Source organism: Prinia subflava, chromosome 20, assembly GCF_021018805.1.
Source record: "Prinia subflava isolate CZ2003 ecotype Zambia chromosome 20, Cam_Psub_1.2, whole genome shotgun sequence".
Taxonomy (NCBI): Eukaryota; Metazoa; Chordata; class Aves; order Passeriformes; family Cisticolidae; genus Prinia; species Prinia subflava.
Genome location: NC_086266.1, coordinates 2,490,279 through 2,514,049, shown reverse-complemented (window position 1 = coordinate 2,514,049; position 23,771 = coordinate 2,490,279). Strand labels below are relative to the sequence as shown.

The 23,771-nt window shown below is 42.7% G+C and overlaps 2 protein-coding genes across 2 annotated transcripts; one reads left to right on the top strand and one right to left on the bottom strand.

The window, feature by feature from the left end:
• Positions 1–48: 48 nt before the first annotated feature.
• Positions 49–9,572, bottom strand: IDS (iduronate 2-sulfatase). The gene is made up of 9 exons (XM_063416774.1): positions 8,345–9,572; positions 7,350–7,486; positions 6,093–6,270; positions 5,438–5,526; positions 4,117–4,317; positions 3,354–3,524; positions 2,667–2,793; positions 1,043–1,216; positions 49–668 (listed from the first exon to the last, which is right to left on the bottom strand). Exons 1-9 carry the CDS (start codon positions 9,450–9,452, stop codon positions 166–168), a joined length of 2,688 nt encoding a protein of 895 aa, XP_063272844.1. The 5' UTR covers positions 9,453–9,572; the 3' UTR covers positions 49–165.
• Positions 9,573–15,445: 5,873 nt separating this feature from the next.
• Positions 15,446–23,746, top strand: TMEM185A (transmembrane protein 185A). Its single transcript, XM_063416973.1, has 7 exons — positions 15,446–15,604; positions 17,798–17,974; positions 18,735–18,942; positions 20,527–20,610; positions 21,312–21,488; positions 22,058–22,181; positions 22,674–23,746. Exons 1-7 carry the CDS (start codon positions 15,567–15,569, stop codon positions 22,916–22,918), a joined length of 1,053 nt encoding a protein of 350 aa, XP_063273043.1. The 5' UTR covers positions 15,446–15,566; the 3' UTR covers positions 22,919–23,746.
• Positions 23,747–23,771: the final 25 nt, after the last annotated feature.

Below are 23,771 nucleotides of genomic sequence, written 5' to 3'. Positions count from 1 at the left end.
ACTACTTCAGTGCAGTAAGGGCTGTAACAAGACAAAGGCAATAGCTAGTTTTGATACAAGAAGGATTTTTATTCAATCCAAATGTTTTCTGTACAACAGAAATGTTTTATACAAAAGGAAGCATTCATTCAGTTGCAAGAACAGGCACAAAGAAGTTTCTGACCCCTAGTGCTTTAAAAAGTGAAGAATTTTTTTGAAAAACCAACCGTGTGAATTATTGTTATAGATGTTATAATCCTGATTTGGGTCATTCTCCATCATGTACAACTCTCCTGCATGGACATCACTGAAGTTAGCAGTGAAGTTTTTGGGATCAAAGTGAACCCACAGGGTGTACCTGTAGTCACTGGTACGCATGGAATAGCCCATGATCCTGATGTCCTTCAGCTTTGGCTTGTCAGAGTTCCACTGGGGAGTGTCTGCAGGCCGGGGGTACTGGCTGAAAGCAACAGGTTCTTCATTTAAACACCTCTCAGTGTTCTCACACCCTTCCCTGCCTTCCTCCACCTTTCCTGCAGAGACATTAAAATAGTGGGCAAGGCTTGACCCCTCAGTGCACAGCACAACACCAAACGATGTCTTTGGGCACGCAGGAGGAACCTGCAGGCCAGCAAGTTCTGCAAGAGTTGGAAACAGAGACACCAGCTCCACCACTGTTTCACTTTGCCCTAGAAGAGATAATATCAAAATGTAAGTTATGGAACAGGGTGGTTGGACAACAACTTTTTCTGATAATTCAGCTGATGTTTTATTCAGAGTGCTCTGTACAGGATTTTTGGCAAACTGGAATCGAGGCAATTCAGGAGTGGCAGTTCAGATGTGAAGATGCCAGTCCATGCACTTATGATGTGCTTTTAGCAAGAAAACTTCTGCACTTATGTTTCTCCAATGGCCTTAGAGATAATCACACCCATTAGTTTGAAAAAGAGCTCTTCACAAAGACGAGTAAATTCTCAGGGTGCCTGCAGACACATCAGCACCTCTATGCACCCACTGCAAACAAAAAATAACAATAACTCAATAAACAAAACTGGAGATTTACCTTGAGGTGCTGAGCCTCCAGTATGGCTAAAAGGGTCGAGGTAGGGGAAGATTCTTGCTCCTGGACTGGCAGGGGAATTTGTCATTCCTGGGACATAAAACATCAGCGGCACTCGGGTAGCAACATCAAAATTGCTGTATTTTGCCCATTCACCATGTTCTCCCAGGGACCACCCTAGGTGACAAAGAACACAATTCTCAGCAGATATACTGGTTTGTAATCTAGTAGTCATTTCTTTTGCATTGTAAATTGACTCTGACTGTTGAGTCTATTATAAAGGTTATATGAAAAGGTAAATATTCTGTATTTAGATGTAACAAGTCTTTTCTCTGATGTGGAAGCTATTTCAACAGCCACGTGAATCTTGCAACTTGATAGTCTTTTATAAAGGAAATAATTACACCTTTCCTTATTTCTAGATTCTCAAGATTAGAATTAGGAAACTAGCATTAAAACAGCAGAAAAGAGGAACTGGGGTGTGTCACAGTGCCTGCAAGAGTCTCTAGATCAATTCCACAAGGCACTCATTTAAGTTTTGGGCAGCTGCCAGCTCTCCAATACTCCTGTTAACACTGGAGCTGAACATCCCCTGGAGCCAAGGCTGCTCTCTGTGCCAGGCTGCCATATCAGGACTCTACCCCTGAGGAAGCAATAGAGATAAAACTTTTCATCTCTCCTCTTCCTCTTGAAAGAAATGCCAACATGACTTCCTTCCAGGCAGATACACTGCCAACTTCACTTTGGGGGAAGACAAAGGAACTCTGTGACAGCTGTGTTAACACATGTTTTTTCTTGATCCCTTTGCCAGCCATGATGCTGGAAACACCAACTGTTTACAGTTATCCAAAGCAAGGAAAGGAAAAATTCAGTTTACAAACAAGTCAGAAGGAACATCTAGAGTCATTTTAGGAGCAAAAGTATTAATCCCATTGCTCTGCAGCTTGTAAGAGCTTGTTTATACACACATGCTCACAGAAGTCAACCAAAATTAACTATATAAGTGACTTTAAACTGATGTAGTTAATTCACATCCTAACTGGTTTAAATCAGCAAAGCCATCCCACAATTAAATGGATCATGACAGGGTTCTTTTAATGAATATTACAGTATTGAAACAACCATTAAATGCTTGAGGTATTTGTCCCATAGTTCATATTAATTTTTTTTACCACCAGGATCCAGAGCATGCAGGATCTCAGTTACAAGAGGGAACCATATCCCCATCAGTTTAGATGCTCTGCAAGCAGCAATGACAAGTGTAAGAAAACACACTTGAGCAGTTAATGAGCAAGCCTGTTACCCACTGTACCAGATGGCTTTCTGCAAATGCTTTGGGGGCAGGAATGGTGGCTGTAATTTCAGAGCACAGCTCCCAGCAAGAGTCATCCTTGGGTAGGGGTGGGAATACACCAAGGCAGCCTCGTCCCTCCCCAGCAAATCCTCACCCTGATTAAAGTGCAGCCACAGAAGCCAGTGCCAGTCCCCTCAATCTGGCTGGGACAAGCCAGAGGTACAAGGTATGATAGCTCTGCTTGACACTATAGAAACACTGGGTTAATATACCAGCACTGAATTGCACAATGAAGTTCTTAACCGTAAGCTTGAGAGAGATTTAAATGCTTACCATGATCAGCAGTAAAAACTACTATTGTGTTATTTGAGAGTCCTACGTTATCCAAAGCATTCAGAAGCAGGCCAACTTGCACATCCAGGTAAGAAACTGCTGCGTAATAACTCTGACGAATCTGCCGCTGCAAGGGAAGAAAATAGGAGAGAAAAATAAATGTTCTCCCCAGACACATACAGCAGAACCAGGGGGTGGCTGTGTAAAAGAACTAAAGGACTCTACTTGTAAATTTGTAATTTTAATTGTTTGTAACCCAATTAGTGTTCCGGAAAAGGTAATCTGGGATGGGTCAGTTCAAAAATTCCAAGCAAAACACTGCAAACCAATCCATTCTTCTCCTCTTGGTCTAACCAGTACACCTAATTTTGGCATAAGCACTGGAGAGTCAAGGAAAATCTTGCAAAGGAAGATACACTGGGTGCCAGCTTGGAACAGATAAACAGACTCAGATAATGAACACAAACACAGCATTGGTAGCTGCTACACACATTCCCTCACACACAAACTGAACTGCAGTGACAGTGAAGGTTTGCCTGCAGAGGTGACAGTATCCAAGGCAGGGAATTCACAATTGCCAATGGCCACTTGCTGAATAACTGGGAGCATCCCAGAGCAGCTGACTCCTCCCTTGCATTTGAACAGGTAAGGGCAGTTTGACTTCAGAGCACTGTGTTGGCAGCTTACCTGGAAATGATCTGGAAGTGGCCCATAAGGAAAACTAACATTTAATGCTCCCACATCATCCCTCTGTCTGATGTCCATCCACGGGTTGTATGCCACAGCAGGGAGCTTCTTAGGCACCCAGGGATCCGGGGCCAATGGGATATTTTCCAAGGGGTACAACTTGAGAAATTCCTTTACAACACAAAACACATAGAAAAATTGTCCTCACCTCCAACATATACTGTATATTTTGTGTTTAAGCAGCAAACACTTTCCCTTGCAGGACCCTTTAATGTTACAGTTTACAAGGCTTTATTCCCCTTCCACCAGAGTGTGAAACACAGCAATACTAGACATCCCCAACCAATTCCTGAAAAATACTGAGTCAGTAAATACCTAAACCCAGCCTCCTGTACCTCAAAACAACACTGCAATAAAAGGTCCAACACCACTTTGAAATCAGTAGGAGTTTTGCCACCAAGTCAAACAGAGAATGAAATACAGGATTTTCTAAGGCCTCATGATGTCACACTCCATCAAGCTGAAGCCCATCTCATGCAGTAGCAGGCACCATTATGGTTGCAGAAGCCTGGCTTTTGGCTGAGGAGTCCCAATTAATTCTCATTAAACATTCTGAAACACATCACAGGTGACTCCTGAAGTTACACCAAACCAAGGCTGGTTTCCAGCTTGCTTTCCAGAAACAGCAATAAATCATTTGAGGGAACAGCTTCTAAAAACAAAAGCAACATCCATCCAAGCTCCTGCAGGTTCCTCTCCTCACCTGTGGGTACCTGAGTGGGATATGTGGCTTGTGGTAGCCAACAGCCAGGAAGAACTTTTGCCTGGTGGTTTTCATGAGGTTCAGTAAGTGTATGGCCTCCTCAGTGCTCTGAATATCAGGCAGAGTCCCCCCAGGCATTTCTGTCACATTCACTGGGCACACCAAGTTTGCATAAAGTTTTCCATCTTTTCCCCTACAAGTCTTCATGAAAAGAAAGGAAAAATAGTTCAGTAACTTCTGTTAAACACAAAGACAAAATCCTCTGTTCTGTAACATCAGTTTGTTTCTACCAACAAAAGAATGCAACTTTCATGCCTGTGAAAACACAGAAATCCTCTCTAAAGCTGGGTAGAAGATTAAATGTAGTCACATGGGTGAAAAGCCCACAGCTTCTATGATGAATAGCATCTCTGATCTAATGGAGATGCAGCAGCATTTGGTTATCCTACATATACATACATTTTATTTCCTTCTGATCCCAAGAATTCATAGAAAGCTGCCTGGAAGCTACTGACAGCTTCTGAGCAAATGCCAGCAGTGGCTGATGTGTGATCAGTGCAGAGAGATAAATTAGACTTAACAGTGGCCAGGGAAAGGTGGCCTCAGCAGGGTGTTTGGGAGGGTTACTAAAGGAACATACTCTATGTCATACAAATGTTGCTGTTGTTAAAACCAGTCTTTTCCAGCAGTAAACCAAGACCAAAGCACTGCCAAGGCTGTCTGTACCCTCATGACTGCAGCTGCTGCAGGGCAGTGCACAGACTCCAAAACATGATGCTAATGCAAGGTTTGCATAAAGATAAACCAGATTCTTTTGTGTCATGCTTAAGAGTAAAAAACTTTCTAGAAAACTTGATCAGATTATAAAGTTTCAGATTATTTCAACATTATTTTAATTATGGCCCCTGCTCAGTCCTGAGCTCTTTATCACATTAAGTTTACCAAGACTACTGACAATGTTTTGTCACTAATTAAAGCAAAGCCAGATCAGTTGCAGGTGCAAGATGACAACCACACTTTGAAGATAAAGAAATTCATGACCTAGAAAAAAATAAGGATCATTCTTGCTCACATCTCAGTAACTGAAGTTTCCAAACACCAGTTTAGAAATACTTGAAACTACTGTAGGATGGGCACATTGATTGACAAAACACACATCTGATAATCTTGGCCTTCTTTTGGAAAGCACTGAAGTGCTTAGCTGTTTTCCTGGACAAGGGTGCAGCCTCAAAACCCAGAGAACACAGCCTGCTCTTGATGTAAAGAACTTGGTTATATCCTGATCACCCTTCTCTGTTAGAGTGCCACAAATCACACTTACCTTATCATTCTCATGCTTTTCAGCTGAAGGATGAAAGGGTGGAATGGACCAACTGTAGGGATAGTCATCACTGTAATTGGATGAAACCCCTGGAATGGATTAAGATATTAAAAATATTTTAATAGTTCACTGAACCAAGAAGAACTCACACACAAGTTTAACTTGTCTTCAATTTTTTTTTTCAAATATGCTAAAGGAAGAAACATTTCAAATGAGTCTTTGACAACTGAAGAAAAGATAACCAAGAAATAAATATCAAAAAGTTTAAAACAGATATTTTCCCCTGAAATATACCTTTTACTATTGAGGGAGACTCACATCTTATTAGGAAACATGAAGCATGTACAGGCAGAACTAAGCCAACATGTAATTTCACTTTCAGCAGATACCAAACTTCCAGATGTATTTTTACAATGTTAGGCATTTATTCCCACAATTCCCAGGCAAGAAGTGAAAACATCCATTAGATAAAATTCATCTAATCCATTCATCTCTAATGCCTTAAGACTTAATGACAACCACTGTAAAATCTGGCTTATGATCATGATTTAGGTTCTTAATACAGACGAGAATCACACATCAATACTTATGTAGGTTTGTGAGACCATAGACATCAAGCATTTCTATATTAAACAAATGACAATTCAAACCATACCAGGATGAAAAACTTTCCCCACAGACAGGGTCACGTAGCCATTTTCCTTGAAATACTGGGGCATGGTGGAATAGTTTCCTGCATGAACTCTCCAGTAGGAGTAGAAATCGTAGAGCCGGGTGGTGTCAGGCCTGCGGCCAGTGAGGAACGACACTCTGCTGGGAGCACACACGGCTTGCTGGGGACAAAGAGAGCCAAACAGAGAGATTTGGAATAAAACAAAACACATGGATAAGCTGACTCAGGCATAGTGATCCCTTAAGTTTCAGCTTTTGTGTTTTCCAGATTCTGTACTGCGTTGGTATGTAACTCTGAACTTCATATGAAGTGTTAGCAAGTTCTCCTCACAGTTCAGTCAGATAAAACAATCCTTTTGCAGCCCCAGAACCAAGGACACCATTGCAGGGCCCAAAAAGTATAAACAACAGGGAATTGAGGGGAGCAGTCTGGGAGGATGGGACTTCATTAACTGAAGCTGTGAGTGGACAATTAACTCAAATATGTAAATGGACCAAAATTTATAAAAGTGTGAAAACGTGTGACTCGTCATCCATCTCGGGTGTAGCCTCAGACAGGCTCTTGTACTGCCCAAGGTGTATCCTTTGAAGGTATTTTAATAAATACCTGCTTTATTCCTTTAACACTATCTAGCCCTGTTCTAGGTAGCCTCTCAAAGCATCAGTAGCTGGGCCATAACCATCTGAAAACTCGGGAATCACAGGGAACGAGTTTCGTATCACTTCAGGCTGGAATGAACAGTGTCTTTATTAAGCATATCAATTCCAAACTGCAACCTTTTAAAAAAGCAAGTCAGGTTCCATAAAGGCAACGCTTTAGAAATCTGGTTGCTCACATCACACAGAATTAAGCAGCAGTGGCAGGTGGGCTGTGCTGATAAAAGCCAAAAGTCTAGTTGATCTGGACAGCCTAAGGAATAAAGAAAGGATAAACACAGAAGGGCTGGGTTATGGTCCAATTCTGCTTCAGACTGACAAAACCCAAGAGTTATTGCTTTGAAGTCCTATTCCCTAGTCGGAATTATACAGAAATATCATAATTGAAATGCCCTGTTTTCATTTTTCTCACCTTAGTAAAGATAGGTTCACACACTACAGTTCAGCCCAATCATTTATTTTCTACTGAAAATATTTCAAGTTAATAAATACTTGCTTTTTCCACTGGCCTGCCTAACACCTACTATGATAAAACCAGTCATTATTTTGCATAGACAAAACATGTTTAAGTCACTTATCTCACCTGGGCATATGCATTGCTGAACACCATACTTTGGGAAGCAAGTTGATCAATGTTGGGAGATTTCGCAAGCTTATCTCCATAACAGCCCAAAACAGGGCGCAGATCATCCACAATTATAAACAAGACATTCATGCCATCTATGAAGAAACAGAATTAGAAATAAATCAATTAGAAATAAATCAAATAAGCAGAGGTTACGTTATGCTCCATTAAGCAGAGGTTGCGTTATGCCAATCTATCAGTTCTTAACCCTTAAACACATTTGAGGACAAAAATAGAAGTAATAAAATGTGCAAGAATAGCTTTGTAAGGGAATGTAATCAATGGGATTAATTCTTCAAAGACAGAAATTCTTATTAGGCCTAGGCAGAAATATAGTTTTCATTTCCCTTCTTATTTCATTCCTTGCACCTATGGATGGCATCTTCTTGCAGCTAAGCTAAAGTAGGGTGGTGCAAAATAGTTATATTATAAGTCTACCTACTACTGAATTCTACAGCCTGCAAGCTTTGAGAATGGTGTTAAACAACAGGTAAACAACACTGAGTCCTGCGTAATTCTGCTTCGAGCAGATAAAGCTGTTTTTCTTCAATAATTACACAAGTCCTTTTAAAACGCCCTCTCAGGGCGGCGGACTGTACTGTGGGGGCTCGACCTGCTCGTCACCGGCGTGCGAAGCAGCAGCCTCGGGGACACACAGAGCCCTGGGGACACACCGAGCCCTGGGGACACACCGACCCCTCGGGACACACCGAGCCCCTGGGGACACACCGATCCCATCGGGACAAATCGATCCCATCGGGACACACCGACACCTCGGGAACACACTGACCCCTCGGGACACACCGACCCCTCGGGACACACCGAGCCCTCGGGACACACCCCGCCCATCAGGACACCCCTGATGTCGTGACATACACACACATCACGACACCCTCGGCCCCGGGCTCCCACCGGCCGCTCCCCCCAGCCCGGCCCCCGCCGCCAGAACGAACCCGCGGGCCCGCGCCCCGCTCCGGGCCCCGCCGCCGCCGGTCCGGCCGCGGAGGCACCGCGGGGCAGCCGCAGCAGCGACACCAACAGCCACAGGCGGAACCGGGCCGCCGCCATGTCCCAGCGAGGCGGCGGGGCCGGGCAGGGGCGGCCCGGGGGCGGTGTCTTGAACCATGGCCGGAGCCTGAACCCCGCCCAGAGCGGCGCTTCCCCTTCCACTTCCCCTTTCCCGCGCGGGGGCGCCGCGGGCCCGCCAGCGAGCGGCTCCGCTGTGAGGGGCTCGGCCGGGCGGAACGGCGGCCCGCGGTGCCGGGGCTCGGTGTGGCCGGAGCGGTGTCCCCGCGGTGCCGGGGCTCGGCCGGGCCGTATCGGTGTCCCCGCGGTGCCGGGGCTCGGTGTGGCCGGAGCGGTGTCCCCGCGGTGCCGGGGCTCGGTGTGACCGGATCGGTGTCCCCGCGGTGCCGGGGCTCGGTGTGACCGGATCGGTGTCCCCGCGGTGCCGGGGCTCGGTGTGGCCGGATCGGTGTCCCCGCGGTGCCGGGGCTCGGCCCGGCCGGATCGGTGTCCCCGCGGTGCCGGGGCTCGGTGTGGCCGGAGCGGTGTCCCCGCGGTGCCGGGGCTCGGTGTGGCCGGATCGGTGTCCCCGCGGTGCCGGGGCTCGGTGTGACCGGATCGGTGTCCCCGCGGTGCCGGGGCTCGGCCCGGCCGGATCGGTGTCCCCGCGGTGCCGGGGCTCGGTGTGGCCGGAGCGGTGTCCCCGCGGTGCCGGGGCTCGGTGTGGCTGGATCGGTGTCCCCGCGGTGCCGGGGCTCGGTGTGACCGGATCGGTGTCCCCGCGGTGCCGGGGCTCGGTGTGGCCGGAGCGGTGTCCCCGCGGTGCCGGGGCTCGGTGTGGCTGGATCGGTGTCCCCGCGGTGCCGGGGCTCGGCCCGGCCGGCTGTGGCATCCAGAGCCCGCACTGTGCGGGGCAGTTCGGGGTTTAGCGATGCTCCTGCGGTTCCTGCCGCCTTCTGCTCTTCTGCCTTCTGCTCTCAGCACCCACCGCAGCTCCCGTGGAAAGGGAATGTCAGTGGCATTCTCAGCGTTATTTCTTTCTAGTGGAAATAACATTGGGGAATGAGGAGATCGTGGTTTAGTACTGAGAGAAATTGTTAACACTCTGGTCTTTAAAGAAACGTTCCGTGTTTCTGGTCACCCCGACCTCCCGCAGGCCGCCTGTGCCGAGCGAGGGAGTCGCCAATGTATGGAAAGTTACATAAACTAAAAAGCTCCCCATAACACTTAAAGTTCCGTTAAATTATCTAGTTTTATTGAAAGCTCAGCAATTTTTCATGGTTTCTGTCTTTAATTGCAGTAGAGAGAATATGTGTATTGCCAGTACTCCTCTGCAAAATAAACTCACTGTTAACTACACATATGCTTCCCAATCAGCAACTGTAGGATTATCAAAGATATATAATAAAGCAGCTCACAGGAAGATTTTAAAAGAATTAAAAGACCGTAACTATGTTGTCTTACACATTTAACAGGTGAACTGATGACAAGTATACCAAGATTGAAAATAGCCAACATGAACTCCCTTGGATGTGGGAACCACCATGACAATGATACATGTGACAGTATGTGCATTTTTCTATTTTAGCAAGTGATAGGTGCACCTTTGAATACAAATGAAAGTTTAACAGTGAAATGTGCTGGTAAATATCATTGTCTTTGGGACCAGACTGATTCAAAAGCCCAAAAACAACTTGAAAAAAAGCCCCATTTACAGAAAACTAATACCTCTCTAATAACTCTCTAATGGGAATCTATAATTTGATTCTTTCAGTGCCCCAGTACTGTATTGGTTGCTCTTTCTTATCAAAATTAAAAGTTCTGAGACAAAAATGCTCTCATTTGTCACTTTTTCATCACAGAGAACGGCATCAAAAATAATCTGCTTTTCTGCTCTGTAAAGTTTCATACCTGAGGCCTCAAATATGCTGTGTATGCACCAACCATGAGGTTACCAGGAATGATGGCTGCAATGCTCTGTCACAATGCTGCTGTTCAGTGGGATGTGTGACTCAAAAGTGCAGTACACAGTGTATTACACAGTGTGTGCATGCATATTCAAGCACGTGTACTTCCTCTAAACCATTACAGCAAGGTTTATTTTGATGTGGATCTTGCACTTCCTTCCTGCACACACTGGAAAAGCTTGAATCAAATGAAGAACAGTGTTACTACAAGTTCAGCTACTACTGAGCACATGACATGCGATCAGCTCATGAATATTATTCAGTATATTTGATGTTTGCATATTTTGGAATTAATGTTGTGTATAAGCAGTATATCTCACAGGTATCAGCAACTCTCCTAACATGGCTCAGCTGCTGGAAATGTATTGAACATTGCATCCCCAAGTGACACTTCTCTTCATTTGGAGACTTTTTATGCAAAAAGCCAAGGAATTATTTCGCTATTGCACATGCATTTAATTACCATAATGCTTGCCTCTTTCAAATGCAAATACACTAAGTGGTACTTGATATGCATTTCCTGGTTTGCCTAACACGAGTATATAGCAATCTTATCATTAAGTTCAGTCCACTAGAAGAACAAACTACACAGAAAAAGTCTTTTTCAAACAGCACACAAGTTCTGGTGCTAAAAAGCAAATTGAGATGATGCCAGTAAATAATTGCAGGCATTGAAATCACAATGGACAAACTGGTCTCACAGCTCAGATGTCCACTCCACCCCGGATGTATGGGGCCTGTTGTTCAGCTGCTGGCCTAAACCACTGCTGGATTCAGTGTGATGAGTTGGGAGTGTCACAGGAAAGGGTTAAAGCAAAACCTTGGCTGAAGTGGCCTTGCACAGCACTCCTCCTTAGTCACTCTGCTGGAAGTCCCAGGGTGATGTCAGTCCTCTCCACCTACCGCCACTTAAATTCCATTTTAAGCTTTGCAATATGCCAAGGCATATGCCAAAAGTTTTGAGGGTCTGCCACAGTGCTTGCTTGTTAGTAATTTAGATGAGGCCACCAACATAACAGCTAAATGTCTTAAAATCAAATATTTAATATTTCACTCATGTTAAGACATGATGAAAATTCAGCACAGCAATATTTCTAGTGGGAAAAATCCTATTCATAGGACTCTGTAAGGAATGGTTGTATTATCAGCCCCATAGCAGATCTTACAAAGTACCACGTCCATGCCTGGGTACACTCTCCAGTAAAGTTTCCTCTGACAAGGAAATGTGTTTGAGACTCTGAGAATATGGTCAGGCAATGTGTAATAGCCTGGAAAGGATATCTCAACTCTTCACATGTGAAACCTGCTCTTGCACATGTTCCCCAGGGATTTCACCAGCAGTGGCATTTGGCATGAAAGCAATTCTAAGGGATTTTTATGCATCACCCAGTAATTGTAAGAAAGCAGGTTTTCACAAGTGGTTAGGCACTGTGGTGTGTTTACTCAAACACCAAAAGAGCAAAGCAGTTTTCAATGAATCAATATAAGTGATCACAAAGCGATTATCATTTAATTCTCATGCATTACAGAAAGTGACTAATCACTACAGGAAGCTTCTAGTTGGCAGACTTATTTATCCCTAAATTGATTATTATCAAAAAAGCACTGTTTTCATTTTATGGACTGATGAAATTTATTTCTGTACAAGCTGCCATGAAGAAAATGAAAGATCTGTTAAAAATATTAACATCTGCATTAATATCTGTATCTTCCTCTGGCACATATGGTGAGGAAGTGAAATACTAACAGCAAACATGAACCCCTGAGACATAATGTTGATATATCTCTTAATATTTTTATCTTTGAAGAATTCTATAGCTGTGCTTTCAGAATCAAACCAATCATACTTTTAAAGCCATCTGTGAACATCAGCACTCAAGGGTAAGCTATGAACATTGTATGAGAGGCATCTGCATAGGCTTTCAGTTTGTTAACATTCTTATGATAAGATGGTATCATTGTAATCCATCCTTGCAGCCTGAATTACAGAGCTAGGCACTAGAAAATACATTGTAGACTTTAATTATTAACATTCCTAATCCAGAAATACTCATTATAAGCTTTCATTTTGCACACAGTCTATGGTTGAAGTGAGTCATGCAGATCTGTTCACCTGCAGCATGCTCCCTCTCTCCCCAAGGCCCAGTGATCTCACACCAGGAATTCTCCCAAGGACATCAGAGCTGTTTCAAAGATACTATTTAGACTTCTGAGTACTGGACATCAGGTAGGCAGATGCTGTTATCACCACCAAAAGCAATGGATTAAAGGCACGCCTCAGTCCTGCTTTCTCACATTTCCTGTTTGGGCCCATAAACGTGGCAAATTACAAATTACACACTGGCAGCTCCAGCTCTGATGTGCTGGCCAGAGAACAGCTGGGTGGATTGAGGAAATGTTTTTCCTGACCCTCCCTGCACCCATTTCAGGAGATGTGCCTGCAACTCAGGTACTGCTCACAGAAATCACTCTGTCCCAGTGCTTGGTGAGGGCAGGTGAGCACAGTGCAGAAATAACTTTCATGCACATAGAGCCAACACAATTTCTCAATTTACACAGTGAGTACAATAAAAAGATAAGGCCCCCAAACAGGAAAGCCTGTGTAAACAAGTGTCATGTAAGGCTACTGACTTCTTTAATGTGGATAGCTGGCAAGAGTTGGTCTATTATTTCAACATCTACAAATCCTGTTTTGTTTGTTATTCAGGATTAATAGCTGCTGCAGATTTTAGAGGGTATTTTGAATGGCATCCTCAGCACAGTAACAACATGCAGTTGTTTAAAACCCCAAAATAACCCATCCCCCATTTATTTTTAATAGTGAAATATTTCCCTTCTTTTCCCTCTATATCCTCTCTTCCCCTTTCTACAGCTGCCTTAGAGGGGAAGTGAGTAAGCTCATCAGTATTCATGTGTTGCTAACAGGGAGGTCACCTTCTTCTGTTACAAAACTCTCAATTTCAAACTTTAAAACCTTGCAATTACTAATTTGACAAGGACACCAAAGTACATGACTGTTTTGCTCTGACTAAGGTGATGTTTTCTGAGTGTAATTCTACTTCCAAAGCATGAGAGGGGCATGCAAAGGGGCAAATTCTGCCTCTCATATGTGCAAACTGTGGGATGCAAAGCAAGAGTCATGAAGGTGGAAGCACAGGGGACAATAAACAGGGATCTGGAACTAAGCAGAGCAAGGTAGAAAAAAATTGCTCAAGGTTAGGATAAAGCCTTTTAAAAATTAGCAAGGACTTGCTAATGAGGATTCTTTTAATGACACATTGTATTATGCTTGACTAAAACAAGAGTAGTAAGATCAAGAGGCAGAACTAACAATTGTAAAAGTGTGTAACTGTCCTTTTGATAAGATCAATTTTTTCCTTTCTCTACTATCTTCTTTCTTCACGGTTCACCTTAGGGAACAGAACTGTGAGGCAAAAGATTCAGAGCTAAAAAAGATAAATCTTTTAAGTCTTTAAGTTTAGACAAGAGATTGGGTTTTCTTTGCTCTCCAACTCTCCCCAACATCACCCTCACATGTATTGGTAGTATCTAGCCATAGTAATCAGGAAATCTGAGATCACACAAAAAAAAAATCTAAGAAAGCTCCCAAAATTTACAATTATTTGACTTCAAACCAAAAAAAATTTAGCTCTATCTCTCCTGGGGTACCAGTACAAAAGTATGTTCCCTGAGCTTTCATTTCTGTAACCAGGGATTTCTTTTCTAGTTCTTCATGCCCCTTAGGAACTATTTTGCTGCCTGGGCATTCAGCCAAACATTGTAACTGCAGAACAAATCTTTCTTGATTTACTTCTACAGAACTTCATGAATATTCTCAGAAATGCCAAGCTGCTTTATTAGCCTTCTGAATTATTAAAAGTTCTCAAACTAATTCCTTGTTATTAATATTTTGACTTTGTTTTATGATTGCATCTGGCTGCAGATTATGCTTACAGGTCTTGTCTAGTAGCCTCTTTATGCATTGCAGTAGATGTATTTTATCTTGGAAAAACACATTATGCATAATTGTTCCCTCTTCCAAACTGATGAGGCTCAACTTTTTCAAAAGCATAATGAAAACCAAGATACTAGTTTCCATTTATTTAAGCCTGTTAATTCTTTGGTTCCTTACAAGCTTTTGTACTGCCCTGGAACAGATCCTATTGTGGTCCTTTCCATCTTATCAGTCTCTGAAGAGTGTCCAGCCTTCATCTTTTCCTTCCCATTTCTTCCATTATGAGTTCTTGCTTTTCTCTTATCCTGATTTCTCCCCGGTCTCCTCACACCCTCCCCACTGGCATTCCTTGTGCTGGCATGTCCTTGCTTTCATGTGGCCTCTGCCATGCCCTTTATCATTTGAATTGTGTAGAAATATATTGTGTATTTCTACACAGTATTTATATTGTGTAGAAAGCTCCTGGTGTGGACGTCTGTCAGCTGTTTGTGCTCTTGCCAGTGGAGTTACAGTCTGCCAGTGAATATCTCCAGATCAATCACATCTTTGAGTAGATCTGTAGTAAGTAATGAGTACTGTCAAGGGCTACGAGCAGCTGTGGTATTGAACAAATCATGCTGTGTGTACACCCAACTTAGCTGGTATAAATTACCAGGTGGTGGAAGTTTTAGACCATTTACTTTTCTGCAAAAGATAAAGCTTAAGATATGATTTTATTGTCCCAGACACTGAAATGTCCCAAAGATGCCCAGAGTCTGAAACTGTCATCCAAATTCTGCTCATCCTGGAGAAGAGAGGCTCCAGGGAGACCTTACAGCACCTTCCAGTACCTAAGGGGCTCTGAGAGAGCCGGAGAGGGACTTTTACGAGGCCTTGTAGCACAAGGACCCGCACGACTGGCTTCACACTGGCAGAAAAATAGTTCGGGAGAGAAATGAGGAAAAAATTATTCGAGATGCGGAAGCGCAAGGCGGGACCGCCCCGCCCCTCCCACCTTAGCCCCGCCCCTTTTGCCCCCGCCCTCCCGCATTAGCCCCGCCCCCCTCCCGGCACCGCCCCTTTTGTCTCCTGGCAGAGCCGCCGCCCGGCCCGGCGCGCATGCGCAGCGCCCGCCTGCGAAGCCCGGCAGTTCTTGGCCGCCCGGTTCCCGGCAGAGGCGCGCGCGCATGCGCGGGGCGGCGGCGAGGCCCGGGCAGGCCCTGGAGCGGTGGCGGGGCCGCGCCATGAGCGCCTGGTAGAGGGGCCGCGATGAACCTGCGCGGCTTCTTCCAGGACTTCAACCCCAGGTGAGCACGGCACGGGCAGCGCCGGCCCGGCGGGGTTAGCCCGGCGGCCCGGCCGGGAGCAGCGCTGGGTGCGGGACCCGTCAGCTTTGGAACGGAGCGCGGCCTCGGGTGGCCCTTCCGCACCGCGAGCTCGGGCGGCGTTTGGAACACGCCGTTCCCGGCCGGTTTCCTGCCCACAACCCCCGAATCAGCCGGGTCGGAAGAGACCTCAGGGATGGCGGAATCAGCGTTCGCAGCGCTGCGGGTGCCGGTGCTTGCTCTCCGCCGCTGGTTCGCGGTCAGGGGCTGCGAGCGCTCCGCATCCGCTCTGCAGCCGCTCTCCAGCCATCGGCTTTGTTACCGGGGAACTTTCTCAGATGTTTGAATCTTTCTGGTGTTTGAATCTTTCACCGCGGTGCTTTGGGGTGCGCAGGCTCCGTCTCGGCTTGTATGAACAACCCGGGGGCACCGGGGAAGGCGAGCCCTTCCTTCGGGCCCCCTTAAAATTATTAATGTGATGATCCCTGCTAGCTGCGGTTCTGCTGGCTCTCCCAGCGAGTATGGACATGTAACAATTAAAGAAAATGAGAGAATGAGTTAAAATTTACCGGGTAAATTTAACCAGGTAAGGGCTTGCAAGTAAGTTGTGAAGGTGGCTTGAGATGCTGAGAGTCCTGGAAAAACCTTCCACGTGAAGGAGCCTTTACATGATACCAGTTAGGGCAGGCTGTGTTCTGTCACTTGTTTAGACAAACAAAAGGGTAACCAAAGCTCCAGGAAACGCATTGTTACAGAGGCTGAAATAAACAATTGAAATGGAAAAGTAACAGCAGAAGTCCTGGAAGCTTAGGAAGTTTTGTTAGTGCAGAGCGATGCTTGCAGCTTTTTTGGGTGCTGAGTGATGAATGAGCCAGCCGAATTTTGCACTTTTGCAGGTGTCTTCGTGTTCTGGAACACGCGGGGAGCAGTGGTATTTATTGAGGAGCCAGGGAAAGTACAGATTACACAAATATTGAATGTCAAAAGAGGCTGGCTAGCCGAGGAGCTGACAGATCTCTTTGTTGCTGTGGAGTGTGACTGGTTTATATCATCCTACCCCGAAGTAGTTTCATCAAGCATGCAGGGAGATGCTGACACAATAAATGTGTTTTTCATTAAGGTGCAGATGAGACACTTGTTCTGAGTAGAGACAAAACAGCTTGATATTAAACATAGCAGTCCTGATCTGATGAATGCTTTTTTGTTTGATGTGAGTGAAGGTGGGTAGTTTGAGTTGTGCTGCTGGAGGAATGGTGCTGTTCCTGAATGCTGCTGCATTATTCTGTTCCTTAGGTTATCCATTTTCTTAAAATGCATACAATTACTTCACTGAAACTGTGTTAAAACCTAATTATGGGTTTTGTAAAGCCGTCCATGAGCTTCTGGTGGATGGGTGGGAAACTTTTCCCCTCCTGTCCTCTGAGGAAATCGCCTACTGTGTAATTATTTTGTCTGATTTTTGGTGGTACAAGCAGTTGCTGTGCCACTGCTCAAGTATTCCGGATATGTTCATTCATTCTTAAATTGACTATGCTATAAACTCTATCAATGTAGTTGTTTTAAATTTGTAATCATCCTCAATATTCCAGTGAGAAACTTCAATGTATAATAGATAACTTTGCTAAAAGTGTAACCTGTTGGGTTTTTCTTTTCTATAATATTGGTTTTTTAACTGAATGTAAATATCAAGAAAAAATTCTCTAAAGTTTGCCTTATTACAATTTGTAATAAAGTGGTGTGGATAAAATTTCCTAAATTATGTAACTCAATTTTGAATATCAAAAGCTACTTCAGCTGATTGGTATGACAGAACACATTTTTAGAAAACATGTACAGCTGGTATATTTGTGTATTTGGTGTATTTGTGAGCCTCTAATAATCCAGCTCCTGCCTGGATCCTTGTGGAAGGGAATTATTTATCTCAGTCCATTCAGAGATTGTTCTGCAGAAATACTTTTTTGTGTTTTCCTTGAAGCCTTGGTTTTATAAGTGAAAGATGACTTATGATGAAATATCTGATTCTTTGCAAAGCAGCATGACATGTTTTTTATTAGGAAGTATCCCAGTGAAATCCCAGCTGTGACTGATTTTATTGTCCTCTACAAAGTTCATGTGAAGTTTTGTGCCTGCATTGATTCCTGACTGGGTTTTTTTGTTTGTTTGTTTGTTCAATAGCAAATTCCTGATTTATGCCTGCCTGCTGCTCTTCTCTGTGCTGCTCTCTCTGCGTCTGGATGACAAAATTCAGTGGAGTTACTGGGCTGTGTTTGCTCCCATATGGCTGTGGAAGTTAATGGTGATTGTTGGTGCCTCGGTGGGGACAGGAGTATGGGCCAGAAACCCTCAGTACCGGTAAGTTCATTTGTTTGGCAAAACAGGGGGAAAGTCGTGTCCTGTCAGTCTAGGACAAAATAACTTTCACATCTTTAAATACACCAGTGTTGAGGTTTTTCGTAATTCCAGTAAAATGGGAGTTTGAAGATCCCAGGGCAAAAGAAAAATGACCTTAAATGAAGTGCAATAAATGTCTTTTCTGTCTGTGATGATTATTAAATGAAGAATTTGGTGCACAGATCTGATACACCCACATTTTCTGTGGTTCAGGTCTTATTTGCCTCTTCTAGGAATGGTTCTAATGGTGTAGGGAGAAGGTGTGTGCTGTCATTTTTACAGGCATTTTACTTTTAGTAACAGAAAATATCTGTTGCAATACTCTGGCTTAGGTAAATAAAGTCTGGGGAAAGATGTTGAGTCAGTGAATGCTGGTGCAGAAATCAAACAGATCATTTTAAATTTAGCTTATTTCCTAACAGCCTGCATGATAGCTGATTGTTGATATACTAGCAAAGAAATCCTGTTTTATCTGCCCAGCTATGGAATCCTTAAAAGTTTTTTCAGATTGTGAAAATCCCCCTGCACCCTTTGAGTAAAATATTTCCAACATGCAGCTTTATGGGCAAGAAATCCTATTAGGTCATCAGGAGTGGAGTTTAATGGGTATAATGTGCATGTTTAATAAAAACAAGTGTTAATATCTGAAGCTCAAGCAAACGTCTTGGGATGTTTGTAGGGTAATGGCAAATAAATAAATTCTTTTTTATCCTCTCTTCAGAGCAGAAGGAGAAACCTGTGTGGAGTTCAAAGCTATGTTAATTGCAGTGGGAATCCACTTGCTGCTGCTGATGTTTGAGGTGCTGGTGTGTGACAGGATTGAAAGAGGAACCCATTTCTGGCTGCTGGTCTTCATGCCACTGTTCTTTGTGTCTCCAGTCTCGGTGGCAGCCTGCGTGTGGGGATTCCGACACGACAGGTCCCTGGAGGTGAGGATTCCTTGGGGATGCACAAAAGTCATGGCAGGGCAGGAGCTGGGATCAGTCCTGTGGCAGTTTTTCTCTCAGGAACGCACAATACAGAAGACTGCATCAGTCCTGTTAATTGCACTCACCAGTTAATTGCACTTACCTGCAAATGGGAGTGAATCAGGGTCAGGAAGAATAGAATTTTTTCTAGTATCTTCTAGTTTTTTCCACTGCCAAATTGCAGCATGTTTTGAACCATCTTTTTTATTATTTGCTGTTAAAATAACTCGCCAGGAACTCTGCAGTGTAGATCAATACCAGACCCTTACATGGAAACAGCAGAAAAAATTCTACTGATAGCATCCACTGTCTCTAGGCAGAATTGAATTTCCAGAGCCCCACGTAATCAGGGCTGAAAATGTCTTAATATCACAATCTGGGTGTTTAATCTTTAATTTGGGAATGTGGATGGTAGGCAGTAACATTAGGGGTTTATTTTCTGCCTCTATCTTAACTCCCTTTGGTTTTGGAAGAACCGTGGAAGGATTCTCAAGGTGCTCACACAATTGTGACATTTTGCAAAAAATTTAGAATCCATATTGAATTTTTTTAAGGAGTTTTTCATTTTGCTATGTCCTCAAACTACCCCATGACAATTCAAAATCTGATTTTTAAATGAGGCTCAGCTTTTTCAGGTATTTTATTTTCAAGAGGCTATTTCTCTAACATTAGCATAAGATGAGTTTTTCACTAGAGAAAGAGGAACATTTTTGCTAAGTGATTGTTATGATGGCTGGTAAAGTGATATCCTAAGTTCATTTTGGAACATTTGCCAATAGAATTTTATTTTGCAAGGTTCTATTACCAGTTAACCAATGCAAAAAGTAAAATTTGTGTGGAAGTGCTTCCTATCTGCTGGATGATGCTTGATTGCCCATTGATTTACAGATGACTGCATAGCTGCTAAGTACTGGCAGGAAAAAGTGAAATCCATAAAAGGCAACAGCTGTCTCAACTCTTTTTTTTTTTTTTTTTTCTCTTAGTCATCTTCACTTTAGTGCTGTTCTACTTTCTCTCTTTTTATTCTGTTTTATTCATGATTTGAATTTGGATATCATATTCCAATATTCCATGTATTTCTTTCTTTGCCTAGATAGACCTTGGACTTTTAATTTGGACTGTTGGTAGTTCTGCCCATTACTGAAACTACGAAATATTCAAAAAGATAAATTTTGCTGATTTTAAGTTGAAGCTCTTTTTACTGCTTAATTTAATTCTTGCAGTATTTCTTGTATGAAAAGTACAGTTGTTTTCTGAGGCTTTGCTTTTTTCATTCTGAATAGTTTGGCTTTTCTTTCTTCTCTAATCACTCTAAGTGCCTTTTTTTTTAAATACCAGGAAGATCTTGAAAACAGCTGACTCCATGATTTGGTTGGGATCACATCCACACAAATTTAGGGATATTTAGTAAAAGAAAATGTAAATGCAACTGAATTTTCATATTTCAGTGACAAGAATGGGGTCAGAGAAGTGCTTTGACAGGTTCATTGGTATCCTGGACTAAGTTTTTTATACTAAGAGTTAACTAATTGTTTTTTTTCCTAGCTGGAAATCCTGTGTTCAGTCAATATCCTACAGTTCATCTTTATTGCACTCAGACTAGATGATATCATCAGATGGCCATGGCTTGTATGTAACCAGTGTTTTCTTCTTATCTTTGTTTAAATGCTGAATTTCATAAGGATATTTATTCTGGGGAACAGTTAGTGCATGATCAGTCCATGATCTCGGTTTTGCTGTCCTTCACTGAAGGTCTGGCATGAAAATGATTAGTTAATTAGAGAATGTGTTGGTAAATACAGTGTGGTAAATAACTAGTTTTATTTGTTGTGTTACCATGAATGTAAATCCACTTACTGTGGAAGTAGCCACTGTTAAAACTGCTGAGATGTCCCAAGTGCCTTTAGAATACAAAAGTGCTGTTTCTTTGTCTGGGTTTGTGTAAACTACCCTAAAACTGACAATCTGGCATGGTTATGTCTGTCCTTTGTATTGTCAAAAAAACTTGAGAAAGGATTGAAACCCTTTAAAGGTATCCAGCCAGTGTAAGAAGCACTTGCTAAAAATCAGTTTCAAGTACAGTTTGAATCACAGAAGTCTTACCAAAGTTGAACTACTTTGCCTTAATTTAAAATTATTTCAACTTGATGGGGTTTAAAATCTGAGGAACTCCTGAACTGATGCATCTCGAAACAACACACGCGTTTGATGCCCTTGTGTTAGACATTAGTTAGAGACTTAATTTCCTTGTTTAGGCGTAATATGCAGACTCAGTTTATTAAAAAAAAATACCCCACAACCAAACCAAATGCAGTGTGTGTTTCTTCGAGGTCGTGTGTGTTCCCCTGTGGATCCTGATGTCGTTCCTGTGCCTGGTGGTGCTGTACTACATCGTGTGGTCCGTGCTGTTCCTGCGCTCCATGGACGTGATCGCGGAGCAGCGCAGGACGCACATCACCATGGCTGTCAGCTGGATGACCATCGTGGTGCCACTGCTCACCTTCGAGGTAGGAAAAACCACCAGGAGCTGGATGGGTCTCGTTCTTTTTTCAGTAATAATTACGATTTTTGGACTTCTTGAAATGAGATTGCTGCTCTTTGCCTTGGAATGAAATATTAACAGCAAATACGAAACACAAGAATTCTATGTTCCTTTAGTTTCTTGAGTAAAATCTGCATCACTTGGAACTATATAACTATATAACTATATAACTACTATGTAACTATATAACTATATAACTCTATGTAACTATATAACTATATAACTATGTAACTATATAACTATATAACAACTATGTAGCTATATAACTATATAACAACTATGTAACTATATAACAACTATATAACTTTATAACTATATAACAACTATGTAACTATATAACTATATAACAACTATGTAACTATATAACTATACAACTATATAACAACTATGTAACTATATAACTACTTGCCTCTGTAAAGGCCATTTTTTTTCTCACACATGTGTGAAGTTAAAGATTTCAGATCAACATATGCTTTAAGCAGTTTGAAAGTGAGTATTGTAATTAAACTGACATATATTTTTTTTTCCATTTAGATCTTGCTTGTACACAGACTGGATGGGCATAATTCTTTTTCTTTCATACCTATATTTGTTCCTCTCTGGCTTTCACTGATAACATTAATGGCAACAACATTTGGACAAAAAGGAGGCAATCACTGTAAGTATTTCAGAATCCTGGAAACAGATTAAAAATCAATATATTTTATTAAGATTTGTATTTTCAAACAGGGCTTTTGTGTTACTACTATTTTCAGGCAGTTGTAGAGAGGTTTCAGTGCTTACAGTGGCCTCCCCTGTGGCACTGTTCACTTTGGTTGAGGTGCAAAGTCTTTTGTGTTCCTTTTCTGTACTGATGTGACCTGACACTGTGCAATGTGTGAAAGGAAATGGATTCTTGCTGTAGTGTAGCTGTAATTTATGCAGATATACACACAGGCATGCATGTGCAGACATGGAACTGTGCAAATGCTTGTCCAGACTGTGTCTATATAACCTGAATTGGAATGTTATGATAGGCATAAGAAATGCTGAGAAGCAGCATTAACAAATCTTATTTATATGGAAACAATCCAGATACCTTAAATAGTCTGTCTACTTAATTAAGTGTTCATTCTGTTAATAATCTCTAAAATGATTTGGTTTTTTTTAGGGTGGTTTGGAATTCGCAAAGACTTTTGCCAGTTCCTGCTTGAAATTTTCCCATTTTTGCGAGAATACGGGAACATCTCTTATGATCTTCACCATGAAGACAATGAGGAGACAGAAGAAACACCACTGCCTGAACCGCCAAAAATTGCACCAATGTTCCGAAAAAAGACTGGAGTGGTCATCACACAGAGTCCTGGAAAATATGTGATTCCACCTCCCAAGCTAAACATTGATATGCCAGATTAAGATGACAGTAGCATATTAAACTTGAACTGGTCATCAGCAGACAGATGTATTTCATCTCATGCCTTTGTCCCAATTCCTTTAAAATAGGTATTGCTGAATCAGTGGCTTGGATTACACAAATCAGAAATCTTGGAGATAATCTGAGTGCTTTTCCAGAAATATGTGGTTGTCTACTTTGTGAACCTTCCTAACAGGTTGGTTGCACGCTTGCCTGTATAGTATTTATATGAACATTTTTAGCAGTGTAATATATTGTTTTAAAGTCCTGTTGTGTACAGTATAAGTATTATCGAAAAGTATTTTTTTAAAAACCCTGTATGAAATGCCTATGCTATTCCAGGTGTCTTTTAGGTCCTAAATATACATTGATTTTCATGTCTCTTTTAAATGTTTTGGGATGCCTTAGCATAGTACCTCTTCTTTCTCTGTTCAGCCACAATCGTTGTCTCAACCACAGAGGCACAAGAGTGTTGCACTTCTGAGGCAACACTGCAAAGCTTTTTGAGGGGGGGAGTAGAATGTATGGTGACTTACACAATGCTTTTGAGTTAGCTATGTAAATTTTCATGTAAGTATTTCAACTTTTGTGCTGGCTTGGGAGTTACATGTTGTTTTTGTTGCTTTTCCAGTTCCATGTTTTGATTCTTCTTGAGCAGCATGTGCCATTCTCCCATTAGACTGTTTAATAAGCTGTTCCTCCTTGCATTGTGTGGTTTATGCCAGAAACATTTGTGGTAGGTTTCACAGCTGGTATAAATATCATAGCTTGGTCTTCATTACCAACTTTGTGTTGGGTCAGTGTAAATGATTAAACTTTTCAAGATAGGACCTTGTTGGTGTTGACATAGCATTT